At 42.1% G+C, this 23,486-nt stretch overlaps 1 protein-coding gene and 1 non-coding gene across 2 annotated transcripts in view; one reads left to right on the top strand and one right to left on the bottom strand.

Moving 5' to 3' along the window:
- HHAT (hedgehog acyltransferase) overlaps positions 1–23,486 on the bottom strand; it is a 348,920-nt gene that overhangs the window by 284,525 nt on the left and 40,909 nt on the right. The window contains exons 3-4 of the mRNA XM_035010478.1: positions 23,100–23,167; positions 681–794 (exon numbers count right to left, since the gene is read on the bottom strand). Coding sequence (XP_034866369.1) covers positions 681–794; positions 23,100–23,167 — 182 coding nt within the window. The remainder of the gene's footprint in view (positions 1–680; positions 795–23,099; positions 23,168–23,486) is intronic.
- On the top strand, positions 15,383–15,500 carry LOC118014645. The gene has a single exon (XR_004680336.1). It is a non-coding gene; the product is annotated as a U5 spliceosomal RNA (small nuclear RNA).

Genomic DNA, 23,486 nt, shown 5'->3' with positions numbered 1-23,486 from the left:
ATACATAGATTTCCAAGCAGAGACTCATTTTTTTCAAATTAGGAATCTACAGAGTCAAGAAGCATATAGCAGAGGACACTGGACAAAGCCTGGCCCCTCCACTACAGAAAGATCCTCCTAGTAGGATCTCAGATCCCTTGGTAGCTAAACACATCAAGAGGCTTTCAATCCTCCCACATGCAAAAGCAATTCTCAAACATCCCCTTTGAAGTAGCCCTTTTCTCCACTCCAGGCCAGGGTAAGAATAAAAAATACTACTGGAATTCTGATCTACAACAGCTACCATGGCATAAATTATTTGACATTAAAATTATTCCCATTTAATGATATCATTCACTCTACTTTCTTCTGAACTTGTACAAGAAATCACAGGTCCTCAACAAGCATTTGTTTTAATAAGATCATTTGATTAGGTATGATCTTAAAGAGCACCATCTGTGGTTAGTTTTATTCTAAAACTTTCATATTCGATGGTTTTAAAAATAACTTGGAGGAAGCAAGTACAGGATAAGAATTATGAAACCTTTATCATAAATGCGTTACTGATCATCACCAAGTCTTTCTCATCTTTTCCAGGCTTCCAACGCTAATACCCGCATCTCTTGATTCCCAGTTCAGGACTCTTTCCTCTCAAAAAGCAAAGAAAGCAGCTTAAAAGGAAATGAGGCACATAATCATACCTTCCTTGCAAGCATGTTGGCCAGCTGAGACACAGCCATGTGACCAAACAGAAACTGCACCAGCCGCTGTTTGCCCCATTCCATCCAGAAGCTCCACTCAAAGTCGGTCGGGTCCTAAATAGGCCGAAACAGGAGTTAATCAGAGGGATTTTTGCACATCTTAGGCAGAACACAAACTCCAGTTAATAAAACAACCAGAAAGATGGCCAATGTGACTCCAAACTCCATAAAATGGCATTTATACACTTCCAGCCTGACTGCCACCTCAGCCCCACCCACTTCGACTCTTCCCTCCAGCTTAGCCGGTCTCATTGCCATTCTCCAAATAAGCATCTGGTCAGAGCGGATCCCCGAGGACCCTCTGTGGAACAGAAACCATTATTATTCCCATTTTATAAAAGATGAAACAGAGGCTTAAAGAATTCAATTCATGTACCCAGTGTCACATGGCTAGTACAAGCAATGAATTGAGATAATTATCTCAGGTTTGCCGCGCGAACAAGAGAAATGCAAATTGGACGCTAATAAAATTGCTTAAGGTCAATCGTGTTAAATCTTGCTGTCATTTCAGGCAGGAGGATAATTTGATAGAGAAATTAACCATTTCCCCACAGGATTAGGATGAAAGAATGAGAGATATGCTTCCTTTCCCTTCAGAAAGCTCTGGGTCCATTAGCACCCTGTGTCTGGATTTGTACCAGGTACAGGGTCTCTGCAGCTCCCTTGCAGGGGCAGGTGAAAACTTCTGGCAAGACTGAACAGGTGAACAGCTGGGAACTAACATCCAAAAGCCTTGGTTTGGCCTCAGGAGCCCCAGGGAGATCGTGGTGGCCAAGCTGCATATGGAAGGAATAAACAGTGATTGGCCACTCTAAAATGGGCAATGCAGGGTTGGCCAGTGAGCATCTCAGCACCACCATGATGAAGTGGGGATCTGAGATCCTCAGGATTTTCTAGCCGAATTGTGTGGGTGGGGAAGGAATCCCCTAGTGCTACTGATACTGAACAACCCACCAGTCTGCCAACGGAACTTTAATTGGATTTAAAGGCAAATATGTGATTTTTCTTTTTCTTTCTTTTTTTTTTTTTTTTTACATCTGAGAATTGAGGGGCAATTTCATACCATTACACATATTACAAAACTCTTTTTCCAGAAGGTAAACTATAGATAGAATTCATCTTGATTCATATCAGACTATGAATACAGAGGCAGGAAACCTAGCAGCCAAGGTTGCAAACTTGTTTTGGTTTAGATTCCAAATCTACCCATATACTGGTTATGATGATCTCGAACGAGATGCTTTACCTTTCTGTTCTATCTGCTCATATGATAACATTACTGATCTTCTAGGGGTTTGTGAGGGCTTTTTGCTGTTTGTTTTTTAAAGATTTGTTGATTTATTTGACAGAGAGCGTGGCGGGGGCAGAGAGGGAGAGGGAGAGAGAGAATCTCAAGCAGGCTCCACGAGATCATGACCTGAGCCAAAATCAAAAGTTGGATGCTTAACTGACGAGTCACCCAGGCGCCCCAGGGTTTGTGAAGTTTAAATGAGAACATATATACACCAAAAGTTTAAAACAGTACCTGGCACGCTGCACTCACTAAAAATTGTTACCTGCACTAACTGCTAGTCCCATGTACTCCCATCCTATGCTATCCACAAAAGACTGTATCATGCTTTATATGGTGCCACTTGTTTAAACATTTTTTTCCATTTTCCAAATAAATACTGTACTGACATTATCAAATAACATCTGTTCTCCACATTCAAGATCCTGATATACACACGACCTGCTCATAGAGCCCCCACCGCCATTAAAATCATGGATCTGGTCCAGTTCCTTCCATTCAGAGATGACGATATCATAGCCCAGGACAAGCCCATGCCCCACAGCCAGGGCAGCAGCAGAGCAGACAACTCCAACCTTTGACCTGGCTCTTGACCCCGATCCAAAGCTCGTTTCCCCATCTCAAAAATTTCAAACTAGTGGAGAGTAAATTAACTAAATAAAGGCAAACAAGCTCAAAGGTCACGTGATGATGTCATGCTAGGAAAATGCCATTTTTGTAACGAGGACAAAAGTAAAAACACTAAAAGCCAAGCTTGAAATTTTTTTTTAATTCCCTCCCCCTCAAAAATATTCCAATATTTTACCTTTTTAAATATAATGTTCTTAAACACTAAGAATTACACTTAAAATTCAGAACCCCAGGCTTACCTACGCTTCAAAACTTTCCCAACTTTAATTTTTTAGCAGAAAAATGATATCTCATAAAATATAAGAAACCAAAAAGACCTTTATGTTCCACCAGAAGGCCCAGGATTACTGAATACCCTGTGCTGGTTAAACCCCATCAACAAAAATTACAGTCTTTCATCATTAATTCCTTTTCAAAAAATATCCATTTAAAAGAAATAAAAACATTTCTCTCATGTCTGTCCTTCTCCATTTAAAATATTTACCTACAGGAAATAACCGGACAGAAAAGCTGAGCCAATGAACAGAACAAGATGGCCAATAACTGGTGGTTAATGATTTGGGTAAGAAAAATGTTGACTCGCCTGCTTTTATAGGCAAAAACTTTACAGACGCTGAGTTCAATCACACAATTCAAGGCAAATGGTAGAGCCTCAAATCAAGAACAATTTTTTCATATTCTGTTCCTTCCCCATTTCCTTTCTCGACCCTGCAATTCTTAGTCAATTTGAAAACTATTCTTCAGTTCTCGAAGTGAGTCAGACATAGACTGGGGGATACATTCTAGCCAGACAGAACCAGGACGGCTCCTCCACAAAGGGGAGACTGAACTCCAAGGGACGGTCATCCACATCCCATGTTCTGTATCAGTGCTTCTCAACCTTCGGTGTGCACATAAATCATCTACACATCTTGCTAAAATGTAGATTCTGGCCCAGATTCTTATCTCTGGGATGGGGCCTGGGATTCCAGATTTCCAAGAAGCTCTCAGGTGATTACATCTGGCCTAGAGGCCACATGACGAGTAGCAAAGATCTAACACTGATTATGCCTCCTTACAGTTAAATGTTCCTCACCCCAGAGGATCCTTAGCAGCTCACCCCACTTCGTATGGTTCCCAGGCAGGGACACACTAAAGTGGACCACTTAATATATACAAACTGAACAACCAACATCCTGCACACTATAGAAAGCTCTGAGCACCTAGATTCAAGAATTTTTTTAGATGAATAAGTTAACACACACAGTTATTCATTCTGATGCTTTCAATCTGCAACCAGGCAAAACCGAGAAGTCTAAAGCACAGGATAGTTCAAAAGAAAGGGCCGAGGCCTGGTATTCCTAACTACCTCTTTCCCATATAGACAGCAGAGTTCTATCCTAGGCACTGTGGGAAACCCTACAAGTATTCCTCGCCTTGGAGAACTCACAGAACCAACACCAACCCCCCACCATTAAGAACTGAAAATCTACAAAGCAAGAGAGGTCACAGGGATGTAATTCAACCACATATATTTGTATAAATGAGACCTTTCCTGCTCATATAAATCACTAATATTCTGGGTAGGTGTTTTCCAATGATAACCTCCCAACAACCCTTCCAGTCATTTTTTTTTTTTTTAACTCTGTGTTACAGATGAGTTAATTGGAGGTCAGAATAGGCAAATTATTTGCTCAAAATTAGTAGCGGGGAGAGCAGGATTTCAAACACAGGCCTGTTACCAAAGAGGAAGTCCTTTTCCAAGATGTTCCTACTTGTGCTGACTCTACCTGGACTCTCCTGCCCCTCCCAGACAGATAGATGCACACACTTGCACATACATGCACCCCACTATCTGACCAAATGGTGTCCAACCAAGAGGGTGCTTCCTTAATGCCACCATAACCACAGAGATGTTGGCTCAAGTGTGATGCCTTTTACCTTCTTCCAGGTGGACGTCATTGCGCCCCCTTCTGTCATTCACATCTCAATTCCAGCCCCTTTATCACAGTGGATTTTATTCTAGTGCTTTTTATTATAGTTAATTCATGTATTTTCTCTCGAGGAAGAAAAAATGGCAAGTTCTTGAGAGTAAGAACCTTGACTTAACCAAATTTGTGTCAAAAATGCCCAACATTCAGTGAGCTTTAAAAATGGTGGGGGAGTGCAATCAGGCATCCTAAGTCCTCATCACACTTCTGCTCCTGCACAAACCTGGGTAAGTCCCTTGGCTATCTGGACCTGAGCCTTCTTACGGGTAAAATGAAGGGAAAAACTAGCATGATGTCTAAGATTCCTTTCTGAGATTAAAAAAAAAAAAAAAAAAAAAAGTTATATTCTAAAGGAAAGAAACCCTAGTAGAGTGCTAGTCACCTACCTACAGACTTTGAGTTCTGACCAAGTGCCCACCCTTTAGGAAAGCGGTTGATCCCCCATCACCCTCCCATGTAACCAATCCAGGCCTCCACCCTGTCTGCCTGCTCTGTTCCAGAAAGTCCACCACTCATCCAGCCTGCCCTCTTTCCCAGATTGGGAAGAAACTACTACAGTATATTTAGTATGTAGTAGGATACCGCCCATAGCAAGATAAGTCAACTATCTTCAGCGAGGCTAAATATCATGCCCTGGGTCCAACAGCCAATATATGACAAAGCCTGATTTTAAAGCCCTAAATCCTAAGCTGCTAAGTCCATATTTCACATGGTAAATACATATAGCATAAAAATGGTTAAGATGGTAAATTTTAAGGCATTGCTCAGTGGCATTAAGTCCATTTACACTGTTATACAACCATAACCACCATCCAGCTCCAGAATTTTTAGCTAGAATGTTCAACTGCTTGACCCAATAGAGTTAAATCTGACATTGATTTCTACACTTCTCTGGAACCTTGAAGGGAGGATGGGTGGAGATTCCCATAGAGTGATTTGTATTATGTATGTATTTGATAATACATAAACAATAAATTATTTTACTCTGATAGCCCCAGAAACACAAATTCACATTTTTAAGTTCATATCCTGAAACAGATAGACACTCATAGATAAAATCTGAGAGAGGTGACCTGCTCAAGATCCCCCAAACCCAGTCGAAAAGAAAGAAGAAAGATTCTAGAAAGTAGACTGGAAAGGAGTGAACCCATGGCTAACAAAAGGGAAACATGAACATTCAGAAAAGCTGCAACATCTAAAACTCCATGGGAGGGGAGCCTGGGTAGCACGGTTAAGTGTCCAATTCCTGGTTTTGGCTCAGGTCATGATCTCAGGGTGGTGACCCTTCAGGGTCATGAGATGGAGCCCCGCATCGGGCTCCGCACTCAGTGTGGAGTCTGCTTAGATTCTCTCTCCCCTTCCCTCTGCCCCTCCCCACTGTGCTCACTCTTTTCTCTCTCTCTCTCTCTCACTAAGATAAAATATAAAATGCCATGGGAAAGCAACCATCCTAAACTTCTCCTCAAAATAAAATATTGGCTCTGGATGGCAGATTCTGCCCACTGGCCCAATCAACACTTTTCCAACCCCTTTCTACCATGACTTCCTAAACATTAGAGGTCAGAAGGCAAAACAACTACATTTCCCAGAATTCCCTGCAGCTAGCTAGCATATCTGCATGCGCCCCAGCTGCCGAGGAACAAATACACAATGACTTGGAAGGTGTAAGAACATAAAGATGTATAGGCTGTGAGACTCTCCCGAAAGAACAGTGGTAGAGGCCCCTGTTTCCTGCAGCAGCATCAGTGGGGACTCCAGGGTCCAGGCAGCCCAGAGGCATGGCAGCACCCCAGCACTATCCACTCAAGTTGGGACCTGGGCAGATGCCACGGTTTTGCTCTGGGAATTGTTCCTGGAAGTTCACTTCATGCCCGTCCCTACAGTCCTTCTGACTACTCTAAAATCTCCTTACATCCCTGCAATAAATTCCTTTCTGCTTAAACTGCCTAGTGTGGGTTCTATTGTCTGCAATGGAATCGTGACCAACATACTTCAGAAGGAATTTTTCTGCTGATTGCAGCCCAGCTCCAGCTATATAACAGAACCCACTATGAAAATAATTCACTTTGAAGAACACTATTCTGAAATAAGTCTATTCAGTGGAGGAAAATAAAATGGAACAAAACACCAGCTAGGTCAGTCCAAGGAGGTTCTAGAACTGAATAATGAAGGCAGTGAGTGTGTCACATTCACAAGTACATCGATTTATATACTTCAAACCCAAACAGAAAATGATCTACCTTGCCCACCAAGCTGTATTTTTCATTACCATAACTCTTTTTTCCCTCAGATAGAGGAAACAATAGAGAGCTGAATGTACTGTATATTACTGTTTTCCTTACCCTCAAACCCAGCATTTTTCAAAAAAAGAAATATAACAGAAATGCTAGACACTTTTGTGTATCTATTTCCTAAATAGCATTATGTTCATATTATTTACTTCGAGAACATACCTAAGATCTCATCACATTGAGCAAAATTTTCTCTGAACAGAGAAAACCTTTGTAAGATACTTGAATCCAGAAATGTTTCCCTGCATGTTCAAAGGCAGCAAGCTCACCTTAATGCCTATAAATCTCCAAAGGAGAAAGAAAAAAAGAGAGACAGAGAGAGAATTTGTAAGAATTCTGCCAAGAAGCACTGCTCTCTGGATGAACTCAGGTTAATGATTCATTTAGCAATTATTGGAATAGTTTTATCTTTCAACAGATGTTTTGCTATGTCTAAAATAATTTGAACTAAATTATTTTACTGCTCACAATTTCCAGAGACAATACTCGTCCCCCAACCAACATTTCCTTAAAGATAAAATGTTTTGGGGTGCCCGGCTGGCTTAGTAGGTAGAGCATCCGACTCTTTTTTTTTTTTTTTAAAGATTTTATTTATTTATTAGAGACAGAGAGCACATGAGAGGGGGGAGGGTCAGAGGGAGAAGCAGGCCCCCCGCCGAGCAGGGAGCCCGATGCGGGACTCGATCCTGGGACTCCAGGATCATGACCTGAGCCGAAGGCAGTCGCTCAACCAACTGAGCCACCCAGGCGCCCAGCCTCCGACTCTTGATCTCAGAGTTGTGAGTTTAAGCCCCATGCTGGGTGTGAAGCCTACAAAAAAATAAAATAAAATGATAAAATGTTTTCATTAACAAAACTTTTTTTTCTATAAATAATAAAGTCTCTGCTTAAATTTTTTTGCCAGCCTGCGCAAGTAAAGAAGATGCTCACAAGGGTGGGGATGCCATCAACAGGGCCAGCACAAACTACAATTATTCTACACTATATCATTCCTAGTCACTTAACTGGCCCTCATGATCTAAGCCTTATAAATCCATCGAGGGTATGATGGGAGCAAGGAGGTGTTCTACAGAAGAAGAGAGATTCTCTCAGGATGACTTAATTAAATCAAGAAGACCTAAATTCTTTGAATCTCCTCAACCCAACTAACAACCTAAATTCAGTAACATTCTCTGGCTAATCCTCTACCTACCTACTTCCTAGAAGTTGCTCCAGATTATTCAAGACTTATGCATATACTTGATCAAACATGTATAGATTCTGTCTCCCTGCCTTGTCTACTCTATATTTCTCCTTTTCTTCCTGAAGCTAACAAAGAGAATCAAATTTTTAAAAAGAAATATTACATTCTAGTATAAAGTCAAATGCACAAAAACTATATTCTTTTCCCCACACCTCTCAAACTGGAAAAACACTATATTTTCTACAAGATATATGGAGAAATGAGTTGTAAACAAGTTATAAGGCTGATAAATAAGTTAGGGATCATGACCAAACAAAGTAATAGAACAGGATGGCTAGATAGCAAATTATTTACATAAGATTTCCCAGCTACAAACTCTGCTAATAAATTCTGCATCCCATTAGTGTCGCTTCTCTCGAATACCAAAAAGACAAAGTGAGTCACAGTAAACATGGAAAAAAAAAATGGTCCTCCACACTTGGAAGCCTTGGCCCCTAACATGGCCCTCCCGCACAGAGGATTTGCTTTCTGCTTAGGAAGTCTGCACATATTCAAGAAAACTAGTTAATCCACAACATCTCTACAGTGGGCAAACATGAGCAAACTAGAACTCCAGGGAGAATCCCCAAATGTTAAAGGTCCCCAAGGCAGAAGGCCAATTAAGAAAGATTTGAGCGATAAAAGAGAGAAAAAAGAAAAACATTTTTGTCATCTATCCAGGGGGACAGGAGGGGAAGTCTTCATAACCCCAGATATCATTTTTATTCTTGAATTTTACACACTGAAAGACCAGGAAAGTGGGCAGAGTATGTGAAGGGTTCTCCCACACACCTTTTCCATCTGTCCCCTTTGCCCATCAGCTGCCCAAGCTCTCAAAGAGAGACCTCCCTGTGAAACAGAAAATACATATATTGGTCTCTGCCCCCAGTGCCTGCACAGAGCACCTAAAACCCTTATAATTTCTTGTGATAAGAGCATTGGGAGAATTTTTTGTTCTAATACTTGGTCTTTGACCCTGGATCCTGACACAGGGCTCCTAATTCCCTTGGAATTGTCTGGGTGAGAGGAGCATCTTTTGTTGTAATAAGGTGACTCTTGGTGGGCTCCTGGAGGAGGGCTGCTCACCAGAAAGACCAAGCCAGGATTAGAAGCTTGGAATTTTCCACCCCACCCCCCATTCTCCAGAGAGGGGAGACAGGCTGGAAATCAACTGAATGATCATGCCTATGTAAGGAAGCCTCTATAAAAATCCAAAAAGTGGAGGGTGGGGGGATGGGGTAGCCCGGTGATGGGTATTAAGGAGGGCATGTACTGCATGGACCACTGGGTGTTATATGCAAACAATGAATCATGGAACCCTACACCAAAAACTAATGATGTAATGTATGGTGATTAACATAATAAAATTTTTTTTTAAATTCCCAAAAGTACCAGTTTCACAGAACTTCTAGGTTGGTGAACTCATGGCGGTGCTGGGAGAGGGGTGCTCCTGGAAAAGCATAGAAGCCCCACACCTCTTCCCACAGGCCTTGCCTATGCACTTCTTCCATCTGGATGTTCACGTGTATCTTTTATCCTATCTTTCTATAATAAACTCATTTCCCCCCAACCCTCCCATGAAACATGGCTAAAAACCCTGGATGTAATTATAAAACAAATATAAGAAGACTCTGAAAGATGGAAAGAAGAAAGCAGCCTGGCTAGGAAACTCAGGATTTGAGGAATGACATGAACAAAATAAAATAACTCACAGATGGGCTTCACAGTGGAGGTAGAGGACACAGGAAAGAATCATCGAACATAAAGACAGGTCAATAGAAATTACACAGTCTGAATAACAGAGAAAAAGAGGCTGAGAAAATAACAGAGCCTCAGGGATCTGAGGTACAATTATAAAAAATATAACGTTCATGTCACTGGAATCCTAGAAGAAAAGGGGAAAAAATGTGGGGCTGAAAAAAAATTAAAAGAAATAATGGCTACAAATTTCACAAATTTGGCAAAAGGCATAAACCTACAGAGTTGAATGAACCCAATCAAATTAAATATACCAATTAAAAGAAAATGGCAGAATGAATTTTTAGGAACTGATCCAAATCTATGCTGCCTGCAAAAAATTCACTTCAAATATAACACAAATATAAGGATAGAAAAGGATACACCATACAAAAGAACTCAGCAGTCACTATATTAATATCAGATCAAGTGGACTTCAGTGAAAAAAAATCACAAAGATCATTAAATTATGATAAAAGGGTCAATCCAACAAGAAAATGTAGCAACCCTTGGTGTATGTACCAAAAAACAGAGCTGAAATATCCATGAAGAGGGGCGCAACATAATTCTAAATAACCCATGAGTCAGAGGGGAAGTCTTGAGGGAAATAAAAAAATAGAACTGAATAAAAATGAAAGTACGATTTATCAAAATATGTAGGATGCAACTAATGCAGTGCTGGAAAAATATTTTTAACACTACATATGTATATTAGAAAGAGTCAAAGTCTCAAAACTCTAAGCTACCACCTCAAGAAACTAGAAAATGAGCAAAATAAACTCAGAACAAGTACAAAGAAGGAAATATAGATAAGAAATCAATGAAACAGAAAACAGAATAGAGAAAAATCAGTGGAACTAAAGCTGGTTCTTTGTAAAAATCACATTCACAAATCTCTAGCAAATGGACAAAGAATAAAAGAGAAGGGTGCCTGGGTGGCTCAGTCGGTTAAGCATCTGCCTTCGACTCAGGTCATGGTCCCAGGATCCTGGGATCGAGTCCCACATCAGGCTCCCTGCTCAGCGGGAAGCCTGCTTCTCCCTTTCCCTCTGCCTGCCACTTCCTCCTGCTTGTGCTCTGTCTCTGTCAAATAAATAAAATCTTAAAAAAAAAAAATAAATAAAAGAGAAGACAACCCAAATTAAGGATAACAGGAATGAAACAGGATATCATCAAGCTCCACAGACATTGAGGCTAATAAGGGATACTATGAACAACTCTATATATATAAATTTGACAACTTAGATAAAATGGACTAATTCCTTGGAAAGCACAAACTACCAGAACTCACCCAATACAAAATACATCATTTTAACCACCAAAAAAATTAAATTCATAGCTTAAAACGCCCTTAAAGGAAATCTCCAGTCCCAAGTAGTTCACTGAAGAATTCTATTAGACACCTGAAGATGTTCTAAGAAGGAAACACTAACTCATTTTATAAGTCTAGCAATGAACACATGAAATCTGAAGTTAAAAGTACAAGACTACATATAACCATTCAAAATCGGACAGTACCAAAAAAAGAGAGGGGGGAGGGAGAGAGAAAGAGAGAACTAGAGTCCAATATCCCTCATGAACATAATCACCAAAATTCTCAACAGAATATTAACAAATGGACTCCAGCAATATGAAAACAACATTATACACCACAACCAAGTGGGTTTATCCCAGGGATATAAGGCTGGTTTAATACTGAAAAGTTAATCAAAGTAACCCACCCCATTAACATATTCTTTTTTTTTTTTTTTAAGATTTTATTTATTTGTCAGAGAAGGAGCGTGAGAGCACAAGCAGAGGGAGCAGCCGGCAGAGGGGGAAGCAGGCTCCCCGCCAAGCAAGGAGCCTAATGAGACCTGAGCTAAAGGCAGACGCTTAACCAACTGAGCCACCCAGGCATCCCATATTAACATATTCTTTATTAAGAAAAATCCCATGATCATATCAATTGATGGGGAAAAATTATCTGACAAAACTCAATACTCATTCATAAAAACTCTCAAAAAACTACGAATAGAGAGGAACGTCCTCAACTTGATAAAGAACATCTACAAAAAATATACAGAAACATCAAACTTAATGGCGAAGTCTGAATGGTTAAGAATAAGAAAAAGACAAGGATGTATACTCTCATCACTCTTATTCAACATAATACTAGGAATCCTAGCCAGTACAATAAGAAAATGCAAGTTATACAGATTGAAAATGAAGAAATAAAACTGTCCTGATTTGCAGATGACATGGTTGTCTATGTAGAAAATCTCAACAAACCTATCAAAAAAGGGAGAAAAAATGGGCGCCTGGGTGGCTCAGTCGTTAAGCATCTGCCTTCGGCTCAGGTCGTGATCCCAGGGTCCTGGGATCGAGTCCCGCATCGGGCTCCCTGCTCAGCGGGAAGCCTGCTTCTCCCTCTCCCACTTCCCCTGCTTGTGTTCCTGCTCTCGCTATCTCTCTCTCTGTCAAATAAATAAATAAATAATCTTTAAAAAAAAAAGGGGGGGGGGAGAAAAAATACTTCCTGTAATAAATGAGTTTAGAAAAGTCATAGGATACAAGATCAAAATATAAAAGTCAATTATACTTCTATATACTAGCAGTTAACATGTGGAAATTGAAATTAAAACTGTAAGACCATTTATAATTGCTCAAAAAATAAAATACTTAGGAGTGCCTAGCTGGCTCAGTCAGTACAGCATGCAAGTCTTGATCTTGGAGTCGTGAGTTCAAGCCCCACACGTGGCATAGAGTTTGCTTAAAATAAATAAATAAATTTAAGTATTAAGAAAAATAAAATAGAATACATAGGTATAAATCTAACAAAACATGTATGAAATCTGTACACTAAAAACTACAAAACACTAATGAAAGAAATAAAGAGGTAAACAGAAAGATCTGCTGCCTTCATGGGCTGGAAGATTCAACATAGTAAAAACATCAATTTCCCCCAAATTGATCTAACATTTTAATAGAATGCCTATCAAAATCCCAGCAAAATGTTTTGTAGATACAGAAAAGCTTGTTCTAAAATGTATATGGAAAAGCAAAGGAACTAAAGGAGCTAAAACAATTTTTTTTTAATATTTTATTTATTTATTTGACAGAGACACAGCGAGAGCGGGAACACAAGCAGGGGGAGTGGGAGAGGGAGAAGCAGGCTTCCCGCTAAGCAGGGAGCCCCGTCATGGGGCTCGATCCCAGGACCCTGGGATCATGACCTGAGCCGAAGGCAGACGCTAAACGACTGAGCCACCCAGGCGCCCCGAGCTAAAACAATTTTGAAAAAGAATAAAACTAGAGGGATACCTGGGTGGCTCAGTCGTTTAGCAGGGAGCCTGCTTCTCCCTCTGCCTCTGCCCCTCTCTCTCTATCTCTCATGAATAAATAAATAAAATCTTAAAAAAAATTTTTAAAAATTAAAAAAAAAAGAATAAAACTAGAAAGATTATATAAGCTGATGTTAAGACTTACCAGTAATCAAGAGAATGTGGCATTCGTGGAGAGAGAGCTACACAGATCAATGGAACAGAAATGAGAACCCAGAAATAGAGCCATACTAGTCTGGCCAATTGATTTTTGACAAAGGTACAAAAACAATTCAATGGAAGAATAATAGTCTTTTCAATAATGGTGCTGTAGCAACTGGACATCCATAGCAAAAAAATAATAAATAAACCTCTACCTAAGTAATACAAAAATTAACTCGGGGTGCCTGGCTAGCTCAGTTGGTAGAGTGTGTGACTCTTGATCTTGGGGTTGTAAGTTCGAGCCCCAAATTAGGTATAGAGATTACTTAAAAATAAAATCTTTAAAAAATTTAACTCAAAATGGATCATGGATTTAGATGTAAAATGCAAAACTATGAAACTTTTGGGGAAAAAATGGAATATCTTTGGGCCATACAACCAGGCCAAGAGTTCTTAGAAATGATACCAAAAGCATAATCCATAAGAGGGAAAAAAACAATCAATAAACTGAATTTCTGTGAAAGATGCTAAGAGGATGAAAAGCAAGCTACTGACAGAAAAAAAATATTTGCAAATCACCTATCTGACAACAGACTAGTATCTAGACTATATAAAGAACTCTCTAAATTCAACACTAAAAACAAAACAATCCAGGGAGAAAACTGGCAAAAGACATGAACAGTACTTCAGCAAAGAGAATATATGGATGACAAAGAAGTGCATGAAAAGATATTCAACATCACTGTCTGGGAAATGCAAATTAAACCAGGAGATATCACTGCACATCTATCAGAAAAGCTAAAATTTGAGTGTTGATAATACCAGATGCTGGCAAGTATGCAGACAAACTAAGCATCTCATGCATTGCTAATAGGAATGTAAAATGGTAGAGCCATTCTGAAAAAAACAGCTTGGACAGCTCATTGTAAAATTAAACATACATTTGTACCATCCAATAATCAAGCTCCTGGGTATTTATCCCTGAGAAATGAAAACTTGTGTCCAAACAAAACCTGTAATCAAATATTCGTATCAGATGTATTTATAATAGCCAAAAACTAGAAACAACCAAAATGCCCTTCAACAATGGAATGGTTCAACAAGCTGCTGTCCATCTGTGTCGCGGACCCTGCAGTGAAAAGGAATGAACGACTGATACACACAACTCGATGGATCTCAAGGGCATTATGCTGGGTGGGGGAAGAAAAACAAAACAAAAAAAAGCCAGTCTCAAAAGATTACATACTATATGATTCCATTTGTACAACATTCTTCAAATGACAAAATTATGAGATGGGGGCGCCTGGGTGGCTCAGTTGGTTGAGCGACTGCCTTCAGCTCAGGTCATGATCCTGGAGTCCCTGGATCGAGTCCCGCATCGGGCTCCCTGCTCAGCGAGGGCCTGCTTCTCCCTCTAACCCTCTCCCCTCTCATGTACTCTCTCTCTCATTCTAGCTCTCTCAGATAAATAAATTTAAAAAAAATCTTTAAAAAAAAAAAATTATGAGATGGAACACAACAGTGGCTTCCATGGGTTAGGGATGGGGAGAGCAGGATAGGTGTGTCTAGAAAGAAGCAGCAAGAGGGAGTTCTTTGTGGTTCTGTATCTTGCTTGTGTTGGTGGTTAGGGGACAGCAAAGGAAAGGAATGGGACTGTACTCCAAGTCCCAATATACAAAAGGGATAAAACTGGAATTTCTGTGGTTGAACCAGGACGGGGTATAGAGACAGACAGCCTTCTGCTTCGCCCCCTAATGGTGGCTCCAGAAGCAGCTGTGAATACAAAGGTCTTTGAAGACTCTCAGAGTGGATGACTCAGACTTCTCATTTGCATACCCATAGTACCCTGCATAGAGTACAATCTTTTCAAATTTTAAAAGAATATTTCTTCCAACTGGACATTTCTAACTATGAGAAGTTTACTTACAGAATTTCTTGTGCAAACTAAGTAGGGAGTAGCACTCATGGATAAAGAGCCACCTTCACTGAACTAGGAGTTGCAGTTACTGGAGTAGTGAGATTGAAGAAGCTATATGCATACTCCGGTTTCTCTTCAAAACGCATAAATCTTTCGCCTTTTACTAAAGATTTCCGTGGAGAGAAACAATTCTGAGTCTTTGAACAATTTTTTGAGGCCTTACTTTTGGGTAAGGCTATATTATTTGTTATAAAAAAAGATTTAATTTTGAAAATAGAAACACATTTTTTATTATGTTTCTTTGTAAGGTTTTATTTATTTATCTGGGAAAGAAAAAATGAGATAGATAGCATGAGAGGGGAGAGGCTCAGAAAGAGAAACAGACGCTATGGTTTCTATTCTCTTATTACTGTAAGCTTTTCTTGAGTTTGTGTGATTCCTATTAGAAACTATATCTTTGGTGATGTCTGGAACTAGATCTGAAGGGCCTGCATGTTGCCTGAATCCCTGTCTACGTAAGGTCCTACCTCTGGAAGGAAACTTCTATGCAAGGCAGTGGCACAAGTTTCCAAAGAATTTTGTTGGGCTCACAGGTCTGGTTTCTACCGCCTGCCTAATAAGTGACTGTATGCATGACAGATTTGGTCTGAGATTTGCTTTCATGAAACCTGGGAGCAAAATTATGATGAACTAGCCCTCACCCACCTGGAACAGCATCTTCACATCTCCCACAGGCCCCATGATCTGACTCCTACCCTGCAGCTGCTTCTAACTTCTTTTTAACAGAGACTTATCACCTGTCATGTTATGATTAACCTTTTAAGGAATGCTGACAGACACTACTTTTAGGGGATGTACTGAGAGAAAGAAGGGTTTCCCCTCCTCCCCACATCTTTCCCCAAATTTCAGCTCCAAGACTCAGTTCAAACTGCCTGGGCTGATCTCTGCTGCTTCTTTCCGAATCCTGTTAGAATAGTTATATAAGGTATGTCGCTCAGTATGTAATTTGATTTTTGTTGAACCACCAAACAGGCGTGGGTCAGTTCAAAACATGACCCTTCTGTTCAAAGCTCAGCTCAAATCCACCTCGTCCAGGGAGCCTTCCCTGGTCATTCCAAGGCTAGAAAGTCTCCCAGCAATTTTTGGCTATGCTAACAGGAGACATTCATGCACATGGAAACTCTTGAACAAGAGACAGTCACACACATGGAAACACTTTGTTAAATGTAAGGCCAGGACCGATTTTCAGGCAGGACACACAAATAGGGCCAACTGTCCTGGTTGTATATAACTGGTATTCTCTTTGGCTTGACTGATGCCTCTCCCCTTTGTTAAATACATGTTGCATCATCTCTGTTGAAGCTGTAGGTCAGCCTGGCATTCTCAGGGGAAAGAAACCACACCTGTTACTTCCCTGAACCCCTGCAGCCTGGGCCACAAAGCAGTGGGTAAGCAAACAGTCACGTGTAAACTCCCTGGTTTGTGGCTGAGAAACGTCTCACTCAAAACCTCTATCCCCACCACGAGACCTGACTCAGCTTTCATGGGGAACACCCACCCTTCTCTCTCCTCATTTCTCTCCCACACATCAAGAAGAAAACCCAGCAGGGATGAGACTAGGTAAGAGTGTACTGACAGGTAAAGAGCAGGAGTTCTTTATGTTAACCAGAGGGAATCAGGCCCAACGTGTGCCCAGGAACCTTCCTCCCATCACCAGTCTGCGGGTTTCTTGGCCCTACCACGTGGAGATTCTTCAGCCCACATCCTCTTCGCCTGAGGGGCTGGCAGAGGGCACAGGAATCTGCCTCTGCTGGGCAGCCCCTCTGTGAAGGGGCAAAGCTGCATAAAATCCAATTTTCTGTTAATAAGGACAGGCTGAAAGTTCTCATGCACAGCCAAACTGCTTATTAATCTGCTCTCATCAGATGGAGGGAGGCAGAGATATAATAAGAACACTGGAATCATCTCTGAGGGGCTACAGCTTAATGAAAAGGAGGTAAAACCTAAACTCTATACACCTGCCAGAATTTAGACACATGCAACAAAGCCAGTGTTGCTGAGGGACCAATGTTCCTTTACAATAAGCCCCCAATGAGATAGGCCTGTTCACCTTAACCCAACAAACACTACCGGATGCCTACTAAATGTCAGGCAGGGGGAGGAAGAGATGAAAGATCCTCTGACATCTTAAACAGATAACTGTTAGATAACAGAGGTTCAGGAAAGAGTCCTGGGAATGGAACTCATAGAAGAGAGATGCCAACTGGAGGTTAGAGATTCAGGAAAGAGTCCTGGGAATGGAATTCATAGAAGAGAGATGCCAACTGGAGGTTAGAGCAAGGAGAGAGGAGTCAGGGAAGGTTCCCTGGGGGCTGTTCCCCGAGCACAGGGGCATGCACACCAGTCTGCAGGAACTGTCATGGGTAGGAAACATCAAGGCATCTTCAGGGGATGACAGACAATCCTGTTACTTTGCAGCAAAGGGTGACCACAAGGATCTGCGGGGCCGACAAAAGGGAGGGTCAGCGGACAAATGGGGCTGAATGTCAGCTATACCACTTTATACTATAAGAAATGGGGAGCATGAATGGCTTCTGAGTAACATTATGAGACATTAACCCCAGGGATGCACAAACCTTGTGGAGGGGGGTGCGGGGGGAAGGAGGTAAGGTAAGGGGAGGTGCAGGGTGGGCCAGGCAGGAACATCACAACGGTCCTGAGAGAGGCCCCCAGAAGAAAGGACAATGGCCTGAACCCGTTCACAGTAACTGTCCGCTGCCTTCTGAATAAAGTCCAGACTCCACATATGGTGCCCAAAGCCTTGGTGGTCGGCTTCTATCTATCTTGTACCATCCTCCCCCCAACACCCAGCCTCCCAGCCAAGCTATTCTTGCTCTCTCTCATCCAGGTCCGAATACATGCTCTGCCCTTCACCCACCTTCCCCCCAGACCGCAGCTGGAATTACCGTGGATCCAAATCATATGCACCCCCAGCTTCTGCACGGCCCTCAGAGGGTTGCATCACCCACCTCACGGCCCAATCATCATCTTCCCCCAAATCCAGAACCCAGTGAGGAGAGAGACAGCCCAGAATGTCTTGGCCTCCCAGCACCCAGTCCACCCCCTGGAAGCCTCTCACACAGTGGGTGCTCAAGGAGTATTTGTTCAGGGAATCAAACAGAGCTTGTTGTTTTTTTTAAGTATTGAAATACAGGGGCGCCTGAGTGGCTCAGTCGTTAAGCGTCTGCCTTCGGCTCAGGTCATGATCCCAGGGTCCTGGGATGGAGCCCTGCACTGGGCTCCCTGCTCAGTGGGAAGCCTGCTTCTCCCTCTCCCACTCCCACTCCCCCTGCTTCTGTTCCCTCTCTCGCTGGGTCTCCATCAAATAAATAAAATCTTTAAAAAATATAAAATAAAATAAAGTATTGAAATACAGAGGAATTTAAAAAAATGAGCTGAATCTTAAAATCTGTAGAGGCGAAACTTGAGTGCTAAATACTGGGTCTCGGGGCGCCTGGGTGGCTCAGTTGTTGGGTGTCTGCCTTCAGCTCAGGTGTTGATCCCAGGGTCCTAGGATCGAGCCCCACATCGGGCTCCCTGCTCCGCGGGAAGCCTGCTTCTCCCTCTCCCACTCCCCCTGCTTGTGTTCCCTCTCTCACTATGTCTCTCTCTGTCAAGTAAATAAAATCTTTAAATAAATAAATAAATAAATACTAGGTCTGTACTTTTGAAAAGTACCTCTTTTCTCTTCACATTCAAAGACTTAAGTGATCAAGCTTCCCTCCTCTGATCTTGTCTTTTCTTCCTCACCCTTGTGACAGGCACTGAAAATTCCCCTCTGATTCTACTTCTGGAAGAACGTATTATCTGCGAGGATACCCCCATTTCAGAATCTGCCGCAGGAAGGAGCGTCCTCAGAAAAGGAGGAGGAATGGATTACATGCAAAATTTTTTGTAAGACATTAAGCTTTTGAGAGCTCCCTTCAGTAGCAATCCCCGTCTAGATTTAAATGTTTCTCTGTAGAACATTACCTGCTTGCCAGAGAAGGGGAGTCAACAAATCTTAACTCTGAAACAAGGACGTTTTCCGTGCAAGGAAAAACATAACCACCACCACAAAAACACATTCTGGGCATCCATTCTGCACCAGGCACACACAGGCTGGGTGCTCTCCATCCAGCATCTCTTTCCCCACAACCTCCCCTTTCCATGCTCCAGATAACAAAACTGAGGCTCGGAGGAGCTAAAGCATTTTCCAAAATGTAGTAAACTGCATTGTGAACTCAAGTCCATCCAACTCCAAACCTGTGCTCCTTCCGTTATGCCAACTACCTTGAATCAGAAATCATAAAAGGGGAAAAAATTCATGACAGTACAACCCAACATAGAGCTTCATTTGTTATCAGTTTGATTCAGACCCTGTCCCGATTTACTACAGTCAAGCAAGGCACATGGCACTAAAAAGTTTCCTTTATCGACTGGGACCACTGGCCAGAAAACTAGCACGAAAAAAAGAGACAAGGGGACCACCAAACACCAAGACAGAGAATGGCCCAAAATGGAAAGGGACCAGGCAGGACCCATCCCTGGCCACCCACAGGCTCCCAGCACACACCTGCTCCAGGAAGCCACTGGTTCCTGCAGGAAGGGGCACTTCCAAGCCAGGAAGCGCAGACATTGCAAAGGAGGATGCAAATGCCCCCGCATATGGGATGTGAGCAGTCAGTGACAACTGCACCTACAGGAGCTCCCCACCCCCCACATCGGGCAACTCAGCAAGTGCCATCGGCTTCATGCCAAAGACATTACCAGGCCCAAAGGCATTCCTGATTTGGGCCATAATCCTCCAAACTCCAACATCATCAAAAGTTGGAGGACTGGTCAGCCCCAGATCCCCTTCGCTATCCTCAGTGTGGCTTCACCGCGATCAGCATCTCCCTAACACCTCCTTCCCTTTTCCAATCACAGCGAGCCCATCTTGAACATCTCCTCTACTGATGACCTTGCCCAATCCTACCACTCTGTGTAGCTCAGCTGTACAGAAGCAGTTTGTGATGGGCTGTGCCACGGTGGTCTCTCCCTGCTCTGACTATAAACACCGTCCCACTCCGCATTTACCTACACATCTCTCTACAGGCAGTTAGTACTGATGCATTTTACTCCAATGTTACAACTCGGCACAGTGGTATTCACTCTTTCCTGCAGTTACATTCAATAAAATACTCACCTCTTCTATTCTAGGCACTAAAGATACCAGATTAATTAAATCCCAGCCCTGTCCCTGTGGGACTCACAGTCTAGTGGAGGATGGATAATATAAAATACAACTGTACAAATATATTCATCATTACAGGGCACAAGACACAATCCAAAGCATTATATCACATCACCCTATATATTTTCATCATCATCATTTAGCTCCATCTGTGGCTGTTAGGTTTGTTCATTTACTTACCTTCAGTCTGTCCCCATTAAGAGACAATGGGACAGGAACCTTATCTGTCTAGTAACTATTTTGTCCCCAACACTCAGTACAGACTTGGGCCCAGAAACAGACTCATTAAAAGTATTATGTGTGGAAGGGGATAAAGAGAGAGGCAGGGAAGTGTCAGGAACAATGGGCACTAAACCCAGCTCAGAGGTCCAGGCAATGCTTCTATGACAGAGAGCTAACTGGGCTCAGATATGAAGAGGGAATACGGACCAGACAGGGAAGGGGAGAGAAACAATCCAGAAAAGGAAACAGGCTGAGCAAAAGAAACGGCAAATCAGAAATGGCAGAGGCTGTTTGGGGAGAGCCCCTAAATACTGCAACAGACCAGCTGTTCTCAAAGACACCTGTCAGTGCCGGGAGACATTTCTGATGGTCATGACCTGGGTCAGTAGTTGCTGCTGGCATACAAGAGGCAGAGCCCAGGGAGACTGCTAAATGTCCTACAATGGACAGAACAGCTCCCCCACAACAAAGAATTATCTGGTATAAAATGTCAGCAGTGCTGAGTTCAGCAACTGTAACATTTAAGGCATGGACTGGTCAGAGAACATTAAAGCTCTTCTCTAAAGTTCACAATTCCTACTCTCACCAAATATCTTCTTTGGATTAGAATTTAGAGCAGGGTAGCATTTGCTTACCACCTCCCATAACCTCAAAGAAAGGAAATAGATATCAAGGAGTGTCCAGAACGTATCAGGCCTCTATATTAGCTGGAATGAGACTTTCGGCAGGTATCTGTGAGCTCCCTAACACTACATTTGGCCCTGGGTCTTATGATCTTCACCAAGGACACAGTATCAATTGCCCTCATCTACTGACTACGTACCAGGACTCCTCACTTTCCCTCTAAATTCTAAGACTCTGAACTACCCACCCCAGTTGCAAGGGATGAGATATAGAAAGATGAGGACAAGAGGTACTCAATAGCACCAGATCAATGGATGGATGGTCAGACAAACAGAGGCATGGACAGAGATTTTTCAGAATGGAAAAGGACTGAGTCCTTGGAGCTCCAAGGGCATGTATCTGTGCTTTATGCAGTTTTTCATGAAGGCAGGGTTGTCCTGAATGTTGACACCCCCTGACCCATGCCCTGTTATGGGGGTGGGGGGAGGGTCTATCATGGAGAATGCTTCGCAAAGGTCATCTCCCCAGGACTCTACAGCCTTGGCAGGGAGTCAAGCAGCTAGACTTGAAGGAGTGGTGACAGGAGCTGGGAAGTGAGAAAAGACAAAGCCCCTTTGTCTGGAAGTGGCACACACAGCAGGACGGAGCCTGCCCCTTGACAATGAAATCTGCCGCAGCTCCAGAACTTGCTGGGGCCTGACCCTCTGTTCAGCTGCTCATCCTGCCTTGCAATGGCCTCTCTTCTCAAGAGCTAGAAGTCTCTTAGTCCAAAATGGGTTTGTTTATTTTTGTCCCTAGCAAACAATTCAGTATTGTCTGAAATGCCTGAATTGTAACTATAAGAGGGGGAAAGAGAGAGAGAGATGTCACCATTTTTTTCTGTTGTAAGAGATCCAACAGTGAAATATTTCTAAAGAGTAGATCTTAGACACTCACTAGGGCTATCTCCTGCTACATCTCAAATTCCACCATGACAGAAGTTTCCCAGATTTCCTCATCTCTGAAGTGGGCACAATACCATCCACCTTACAGTCTTACTAATATCCTAAAAGGGCTTGTTTAAGTCAGAAACAGTTACAAATGAATGCAATGAACAAAAACTCGATTTGCGTCCAACTTTTCAGGGAAACTTCTGGTGGGTAGAACAACAAAAGCCGGGAATGGCACCCCATGCACGGCAGGACACTCTTCCCAGTCCCACAAGAACATGGGCCTTCCATCTAATACAGTGGCTCCATACAGAGCCAAAGCTGGAAAGAAGGGACAGATTACCCTAGAAAATCAAAATGAAAATCGAAGTAAACTTGCTGCAATTCTAAGCAAAACCTGCAACTCTCACAGTAGAAAAATATCAGCAATAGGCAGTGCCCAGCTTGGAAATGAATGGTCTTCCAAAAGCTCATTTGTAAGTTGGGTGTTTGGAACTTGGAATGCAAGCATTATTTTATGTCCCAAGCCAGCCCACAAACACTGATTGAACTTAAAATATATCTGGCACACTAAATACCTAGAGTGAAAACAGCAGAAAGCAATGTTTTTATATCATTTTAAAAATCTATCTAAATAAATAAATAAATAAATAAATAAATAAATAATCTATCCAAATGCTTAGAAAAACAAATACACAGCTCATCAGTAGCCAAATACAATAGTAAGACAAAATACTGAAACCAGGTTTGAAAACTGAGAAGATTTATCATTTATCCACTAAGTACCTTCTTTAATCCTCCAAATAAAGTGCCAATCTCCAGGGCAAACTGTCGATCCAGCTCCTCTTCATGTTCTGACAAGAAAAACAGTGTTTCATTAGTCAGTTTTATTTAAAACTGGGTTGGTTTAATAGGAGAACCACTAAGAGAAACTGGAATATGTTCTGGAAAAGCTGCCTGTGGACTGAGCTACAGACATGGAGACACGTCAGACTCCTTGATCTTCCACTCCAGTTTCCTGTGACCTAAGTTCCTGGAAATACAGAGTGGGGCTGGTGGAAACGTCCCCTTCAATTTGTAATAAGGGTCACAAACGGGGAGGGATCAAGAGAAACAGCTTTCAGTAACAGGAATCAAGGGGGGAATTAGTGCAAATGCCTCACCTATATAGGT

Source organism: Mirounga leonina, unplaced genomic scaffold (genome assembly GCF_011800145.1).
Source record: "Mirounga leonina isolate KUSES-001 unplaced genomic scaffold, KU_Mleo_1.0 Mir_154, whole genome shotgun sequence".
Classification (NCBI taxonomy): Eukaryota; Metazoa; Chordata; class Mammalia; order Carnivora; family Phocidae; genus Mirounga; species Mirounga leonina.
The sequence above is the reverse complement of the archived record's forward strand: the minus strand, read 5'-3'. Positions and strand labels throughout refer to the sequence as shown.